Source organism: Salmo salar, chromosome 05 (genome assembly GCF_965601325.2).
Source record: "Salmo salar chromosome 05, fSalSal1, whole genome shotgun sequence".
Taxonomy (NCBI): domain Eukaryota; kingdom Metazoa; phylum Chordata; class Actinopteri; order Salmoniformes; family Salmonidae; genus Salmo; species Salmo salar.
Genome location: NC_138295.1, coordinates 18,477,023 through 18,485,604, shown reverse-complemented (window position 1 = coordinate 18,485,604; position 8,582 = coordinate 18,477,023). Strand labels below are relative to the sequence as shown.

The window sequence follows — 8,582 nt, the reverse complement described above, 5'->3', positions numbered from 1 at the left end:
CGCGCTCTGAACGGGCGAGCGGGGGAATCTTGAAGGAATTAAGTGATTGATTGATTGATTGGGGGGGGAGAAGGGGGGAGGGATGGATGGATGGTAGAGGTTTGAATAACTTGTGAGCCACCACTGTAAGCTGTGTATGAGCAAGCTTTCGTCACACTGTTAAGGATTTGAGAAGAGATCAACATATTTTAAAGGCATCCACCTATCCTGTACAAAGATAACGAGTATCATTTTGGCATATGTGGCTTCCGTATTACTTCGATGCTGGTTGGCCTAATCGATATTCTCACATGTGGCCACACGCTGAGCCACTCGGCCACCACCACACACATTATTAATTTTCTCTCGGTGCAGAAATCTCCAGCCCTGCATGAACATGCCCGCAGGACCCAGTGCCTTTGTAATAGGTGAAGCCGTTGTTGGCCATCGTTCCGTGAGGGTTGCCTGTTTGGCGCTAGCTGCATCGGTTTGGTCAGATTAGACAGAAAGAGAGGTCTCCAATTTACAGGTTGTCGTGCTATAGGCTACTACTGGAACCATTGAGACATTTTCGCAGCGTTAGTCATCGCACTAGCCGCAGTGTAGCCTTGTCTCTCTGAATAGCCAGCCGTGTAGTTCAGTACGCACTCTTCTAAGTGTTGGGTTTGGTTGATATCATCTTTTTAAACCGAACCGCAACCGAACCATATGCTGCTGCTATAATGGTCGTCCATGGTTCTGACTTCGGGCGGTTTCTCTGACCTGTTGTCAGTGGTCTGAGTGGTGTTGGGCCAGTGTGTTGGGCGCGCGGCTCCGGTCATTAGTGTTTGCGCAGGAAGTGGCAGCCGACGCCAGTGGCCGAGCAGGTGATGTTTGCTCACGTAAGCCGTTCGCGTTTGAGGGGTGCAAGGGACGCGGCTGGAGGGATTGCGCTGTTGCATCGCCTAACTGGATAACCAGATAACCGCTGTCTTCTGTAGTCTCCGTTTTACCGAAAAGGAATCCGATTTTTCTACACTTCTGAAGGTGGATCAAGAAGCCCGACCTTGTGTGTGTCTGTCTGTGTATTTATGCTTTTTTTCTAACAATCATTTTCCGTTATAGAAAGGCAATGCGCCCACCCATGCGATGACATTTGTTGGTGAGAGAGGATAGACTGTAGAGGCTTCATGCAGAACCTCTGGTTTCGAGTAGAGGGTCATTTACGAGTCTCGGTTTGCGTTTCAGGAGAAAAAAATTGTGTTGAAGGAGAATGCAGCAACCACATTTTTAACCATGCAGAACCGGGCCGTTTCCGCTTCTTAGGCTGGTGTGTCCCCATCTGAAAGTTTATGGGGAAAGCGGCAGACACAGATGGCATGGACACTTATACAAGGTCTGCCGCTCTGCCCTGCTATCGGAGCCTATTCGCAGTCTCCCACTTCAACCCCGCTCCGTCATCCGCGCCCCTCAGCCGCCCCAGCACTGCAGCAACCGAGCCACGGCCGACGGCATGAGGCTTGATCCGGTGCATTTCTCCATGCTGGTCATCGGGGTCTCCTTCGCCTGTTACGCCCCGAGTCTCAATTCCCTCCAGGACCAGGCGTATCGATCTGCCGTGGTCATCGAGGGCGAGGTGCGCTCCTCACCGGAAAACGTCTCTCGGGAGCCTTACAGTGTAAATGTCAAAGTGCTGGACGTGTGGCCCGTGAACAGCGGCGGGCTCGAGCGGGAGCAGCTCGTGACTGTCGGAGACTTCGGTTCCGAGGCCCCGTGCACCACCGTGGAGGAGAACCACAGATATATATTTTTCATGGACCCAACAGGCGAGCCTTTAGTATTCAAGGCATCGTTTGCTCCGCTGGACGCCAGCGGAACGGACCTGAAGAAGGATGTGGAGAGCGTGTTGTGTGAGGACTGCGGTAAGTTTAGCTTTTATTGGACGCTTTAGGGCCGCACGCGAATGCCCCGGTGATATAAGGAGTCTCCGGTCTCCTTGTGAGTGTTTATAGGGGATGATTGACATGGTTCAATTCTCCATGCCCCGGTGACACAACCAAGACGGTGCATTTTTTCCGAGGACATCAGACCATGAATGGATGAGTGAGACAGATGTCCTAGATACTGTAGTACATTAGGATATAGGTGAGAGTGATGTAGAATAGGTTATACTTGGTGACGAGTGAGACGATTATCATGTCTAAAGCGCTTTGATTTGATATGGACAATCCATCAATATGAAAATGATATACCATCTATAGTGTGCATGTTGGTAAGATATTGGCCTGCTTCGCTATGTGGAGTCAAAAGATGGAGCATAGATGCTGTACAAAACCCTCTGTGTGTGTGTGTGTGTGTGTGTGTGTGTGTGTGTGTGTGTGTGTGTGTGTGTGTGTGGAAATATTCCATGTCTAAGAATGGGGTGGCAAGGTATTAGAGAGAGAGAGTGAGATAAAGAGAGTGAGAGAAAGCGAGAGGGAACATGGAGTGAATCTGACAGAATATTGACACAGTTTAATTTCAAATACCCATCAGTATTCATTCAGATGTCAGTTAGCTCTAAAACAGCATGGAGACTGACACCATGTGACAGGAAATAGGGAGACCAACCAGCTAGTCCTAACCGGTCGGTGCTGTTAGATCAGGTGGTGGATATTTGGTCCCTTAGGGCCCTTCACTAAAGATCAGAGCCATGACAATGTTTCAGCACCGTGGACAGCTCATATTCTCTGACCTCTGAATAGCATCCATCCATTCTCAGTCTGTTTTATTTGTTGTCATGCATGATAAGAGTAAGACAGTGGCCTATTTCCTCTTTAAACCATCAGTTACATTATCTGCTAATCTCTGTGACAAATTCTCTGGATGTGTCCAAAATATTCTGGAGAACTGAAGCTTTCTTTGCTCAGCTCGTCACCTTTGGCATGATGAAACAACACCGGTATGATCAGGGCCCATATGTATCAAGCATCTTAGAGTAGGGGTGCTGATTTAAGATCAGTTTAACCTTTTATATCACAATTAATAAGATTCCATGTACAGGAAATACCTGATCCTAGATCAGCACTTCTATTCTGAGATGCTTGACACATGCCGCCCCTGGTCTCTAGCCAAGGCTAACATTAAGATCTTCCTGACAGCATTTCAGCACTATGGACAGTGTATAGTGTGCCTGACCTCTGAGTAGAATCCATGATGAGAAAATAAACAATCTTTCCTCAACTCGTTCTCATTGCCCCCATGACCACTAATCTGAAAGGCCTTGATGGGTGAAAGTGATGCAGGTGAAACCTATCCACCACTTTCACCTATCAGTGCTCATAATAGAGAGAAGACAACATGATGCTTGGAGTGTTTGTCTCTGTCAGCTGTGTGTTTCTGTATGGTTGCACCATTCCCTGTCTGCAGCTGAAGTGCTATACTTGTTATTTGGTTTAGTGTCATCTCTGCTTGCTGAGAGAGGGATGACAGTATTGTAGGTAATCTGCTACTCAGATGCTGCCATCAAAGACCACAATTCCTTGACTCAACAGTGACACAGACAGACTCGACTCACCACTGGAACCTCATCTATGCAAAGTCCCAGATGTACAGAGAGGCTCCAGTGCTCTGACTATCTATCTACACAAGTCTCTCTCTCTCTCTCTGTCCCTATAGAGCAGCATTATATCTCAGCTACGGCCTCACACACAACACAGAACTGCTGCTCTGCTGCAAATGCCTCAGCATGCTGTCTTTAGCAGATAGTTCTGGGGCTTGTATAAATGATGTACACTGACTGAGGTTTGAGGGTAAGTGTGTCCTGTAAGCAGGATGTATATGTAACACGGGATATGAACCTGGTTCTCCCACAGGAGCAACCAACGTCTTAGACCGTTAGACCAAGAGGATATTCCCTCTCGGGTCCGAGGGCAGACACTGGGTTTTGAAGATCGCAGGAGGGGCTACCTAGTCACGTGACCATGACCAACTCACGTCTGCTACATACAGACCAGTGTTACTGTCATTTGTGGTCTAGAAACATCAAACTGTTCTGCTGTGCCTTGATTACAGTTACTGTGCGTGTGCACGTGCTTGGGCACACGTATGTGTGTGTGTGTGTGTGTCTAGATGCCTAGAGGTCATCTGAGGTCTGCGTTGAGGATGTGCATGTATGTGGTATAATCACTTCTATGACCTGGCTATTAGAATCCTATCAGGATTGGTGTGAACATGGTTCTCCCATCAGCCACCTGCTACCGCTACAGATGTGTGTTGTATCAGACACATTCAGGTAAGCTGTACAAGCACTGCTCCTGCTTTGAGTGTGTATGTGTGTGGACATCATTCCAGACCTCCCAGTGCATTTGTGAATAATGTAACAGCACTCATCCTTTCCTGTCCCTCAGTGCAAACTGAACCAAGTCACGAGGCTTTTTAGAAGGACCATGAGAAGAGCAGATGATTGTATTTGTAAAGGCAAGGTACCTTCGTGTCCCCCTCCTCAGCCATGCATCCATCCATCCCATGCTCAAGGATGGTTGCCACACCCCTTTCTGTCTCTCTGTGTTTCTCTGTCTCTCGCTCTCTCTCCGAGGAAGTATGAGAGATTATCTTTCTCTGATTCTCTCTCTCTCTCTCTTTCTCCCTCTCTCTTTTAGAATCTCTACCTCTTCACAGAAGATGTATGGAATCAATGCCTCAATCCTCTAATCAGAAGAATACTGTCTGTTCTGCAGGTTTAGAAGATGTAGAACCCCGCAGTGAGACGTGTGTCTCTGAAATGAGGGGATAGATAAATATGAAAGAGAGGGGGGAGAGGTGATGGAGGGAGCAATGAGGGAGAGGTGACAGAGAGAAAGTGAGGTGTGGAGGTTAGAGAGCAAGAGAGAGTGTAAGAGAGAGAGAGATATAGATGGAAGGAGGAGAGGTAGTCGGGGAGGGAGAGGTGGTAGCATGGCTTGCACACGACTCAGAACCCTGTCAGGAGGGGGGAAAGAGGGAGCGAGAGGGGGAGAGGGGGAGAGAAGGGAGAGTAGGGAGTGAATAGCTTTTCCCCACCGCTCTGCCCGCAAGCGCTTCATCAACTATTAATCACTAACTCTGCTCATCCTCTCTCTCTCTCCCTCTCTTCTTCCATATCCCCCTGTTTCTACCTATCCTCCTCTCTCTCTCCCTCTCTTCTTCCATATCCCCTGTTTCTACCTATCCTCCTCTCTCTCTCCCTCTCTTCTTCCATATCCCCCTGTTTCTACCTATCCTCCTCTCTCTCTCCCTCTCTTCTTCCATATCCCCCTGTTTCTACCTATCCTCCTCTCTCTCTCCCTCTCTTCTTCCATATCCCCCTGTTTCTACCTATCCTCCCCTCTCTCTCTCCCTCTCTTCTTCCATATCCCCCTGTTTCTACCTATCCTCCCCTCTCTCTCTCTCCCTCTCTTCTTCCATATCCCCCTGTTTCTACCTATCCTCCCCTCTCTCCCTCTCTTCTTCCATATCCCCCTGTTTCTACCTATCCTCCCCTCTCTCTTTCACACACATCCTCTATTCCTTCCTCTCTCTCTCTCCCTCTCTTCTTCCATATCCCCCTGTTTCTACCTATCCTCCCCTCTCTCTCTCTCCCTCTCTTCTTCCATATCCCCCTGTTTCTACCTATCCTCCCCTCTCTCTCTCTCTCCCTCTCTTCTTCCATATCCCCCTGTTTCTACCTATCCTCCCCTCTCTCCCTCTCTTCTTCCATATCCCCCTGTTTCTACCTATCCTCCCCTCTCTCTCTCTCTCCCTCTCTTCTTCCATATCCCCATGTTTCTACCTAACCACCCCTCTCTCTCTCCCTCTCTTCTTCCATATCCCCATGTTTCTACCTAACCACCCCTCTCTCTTTCGCACACATCCTCTATTCCTTCCTCTCTCTCTCTCTCCCTCTCTTCTACCATATCCCCCTGTTTCTACCTATCCTCCCCTCTCTCTTTCACACACATCCTCTATTCCTTCCTCTCTCTCTCTCTCCCTCTCTTCTTCCATATCCCCCTGTTTCTACCTATCCTCCCCTCTCTCTTTCACACACATCCTCTATTCCTTCCTCTCTCTCTCTCCCTCTTCTTCCATATCCCCCTGTTTCTACCTATCCTCCCCTCTCTCTTTCGCACACATCCTCTATTCCTTCCTCTCTCTCACACGCATACTATCAATCTCTTTCTCTCTCTATTTCTGTCTCCCCCTCTCTCACCTCTCCCTACCTTCCCAATATCTGACAAAATATCTGTCTCCTCTCTTCCTCCACTTTCCGTTCCCTCACTCCCACACTCCCTGTTCTCCTTTCTCACACAACAGGCTTTCCATATTAGGAGGACAGTGAGTGAATCTTGTACAGTAGCTTATCCTCGGGACTGTAACCAGGGTTTGAGTTGTAGTGAGGTCCGGAAGATCATTTACTGCATTTCTATACAAGAAAAAAACAGCAAAAAAATGACCCCAGCCATTATCAACTTGGCTGCTGTAGGTTCATTCACCTCAGTCCATCTACAAACACATAGCCTATTAGCTTTACAATGTTATACCCCTGAAAGGAGGGAAATATGAGAAATGATTCACACTGACGTGTAGCATCAGTGACGTAACCAAAACGTGTGACATTTTTAGAACTATATTGTTTGCATGTTGATAAGATTTTAATGCAGACCTATAGGGAAGATAGGTGCTGTGGACATGTTCATATTGAAACATACAGTGGTTGTATTTTAAGGTAGACCTATAGGGAAGATAGGTGCTGTGGACATGTTCATATTGAAACATATGTAACAGTGTAGGTTCCGTCCCTCTCTTCGCCTCAACCCGGGCTCGAACCAGGGACCCTTGCACACATCAACAACTGACACCCCACGAAGCATCGTTACCCATCGCGCCACAAAAGCCGCGGCCCTTGCAACGCAAGGGGAAACCCTACTTCAAGTCTCAGAGCGAGTGACGTCACTGATTGAAATGCTATTAGCGCGCACCACCGCTAACTAACTAGCCATTTCACATCGGTTACACATACAGTGGTTGTATTTTAAGGTAGACCTATAGGGAAGATAGGCCATGTGGACATGTTCATATTGAAACATACAGTGGTTGTATTTTAAGGTAGACCTATAGGGAAGATAGGCCATGTGGACATGTTCATATTGAAACATACAGTGGTTGTATTTTAAGGTAGACCTATAGGGAAGATAGGCCATGTGGAGATGTTCATATTGAAACATACAGTGGTTGTATTTTAAGGTAGACCTATAGGGAAGATAGGCCATGTGGACATGTTCATATTGAAACATACAGTGGTTGTATTTTAAGGTAGACCTATAGGGAAGATAGGCCATGTGGACATGTTCATATTGAAACATATCTTCTTTAAGTTCCTAACTTGTCTGTTTAGATTAGTCAACATTTTCTAAGTTTGGGAACAACTGTACTAAGCTCTCTCTCTGCTTGTTTCCTCTCTCTCTATGTGTCCTCCTCTTCCTCTGCTTCCTCTGTTTCCTCTTGCATGCACTACAGCAAGCCTCAGCCTCACCACTGAGCACCACATCACTAGCCTACTCAGTAGCCTACTCTCTGTAAAGCACAGTTATTGTGAGAACTTAGAAGCATATTTTTTGCTCCTGCTGAGGTAGGCTCCGTTTAACGTTAGCATCTTACTTCATCCTTCTAGCTGGCTAAGTAATACTAACCAGAGCCCTTCAACATTACTGAAATAGAAGTTTCTGCCGGCATGGAGACACCTGACTGACTGATATAGCCTATCTATAAGCGACTATTTACCAGTTGTGCACTCATTCTCTGAAAGTCATTTTTTGTTTGTTTGGGGGTTGTCTGTAGACATGGCAGGAGTCGCGGGTCGGTTTTAAAGTGGACCATTTAGACACTGTCATTTTCACGTTTTCATAAATTCTTAGAATGTTTGGGATTTAAGTATAGTAAGGAATTTGTAAAATTTCTATAGCAATGTAGAGTGGGAAAGTGGTCGTGCGTTTGTACAATTAATAGAGACTGCAGTAAATAAAACCGAATAAAAACATACAGTACCAGTCAAAAGTTTGGACACACCTACTCATTCCAGGGTTTTTCTTTATTTTTACTATTTTCTACATTGTAGAATAGTAGTAAAGAAATCAAAATGATGAAATAACACATATGGAATCATGTAGTAACCAAAAAAGTGTTAAACAAATCAAAATGTATTTTATATTTGTCACGGATCCCTCCAGAACTTTCATCATGCACACCTGGCCCCTATCTCCACTGATTTTATTTGTATATATGTGCCCTTTGGTTTCCATTGGGCAGTCGATTATTTTCACAATGTCCGTTGGTGCATGTGAGTATATGTGCTGTGTGTTTTGGGCTTTCATGCCCTTGTGGATTGCGCAGATGATTACGGGTCTCGTCCCGTGTTAATCATCGTGTGTATGTGTTACTTATTCAGTGTACTCCTCGCTCTTTTGTTTGGGTTTCAGCCCTGTGTTTTGTTACGTGTTTGTTAGGTCTTCGTCCCCGTGCCTTTACACGGCACACCGTAATTTGGGATGAATAAAAAAAACTATTACACATTACTGCGCCTGTCTCCCGAATCTCTTCATACCTACGTGGCAATATTTGAGATTCATGAA

General features: G+C 46.4%; 1 protein-coding gene across 1 annotated transcript in view; it reads left to right on the top strand.

Moving 5' to 3' along the window:
• The first annotated feature begins 159 nt into the window (after positions 1-159).
• The window catches only part of nrg2b (neuregulin 2b), a 63,838-nt gene continuing 55,415 nt past the window's right edge, over positions 160-8,582 (top strand). Inside the window, exon 1 of the mRNA XM_014198977.3 lies at positions 160-1,880. Coding sequence (XP_014054452.1) covers positions 1,472-1,880 — 409 coding nt within the window. The 5' untranslated portion in view covers positions 160-1,471. The remainder of the gene's footprint in view (positions 1,881-8,582) is intronic.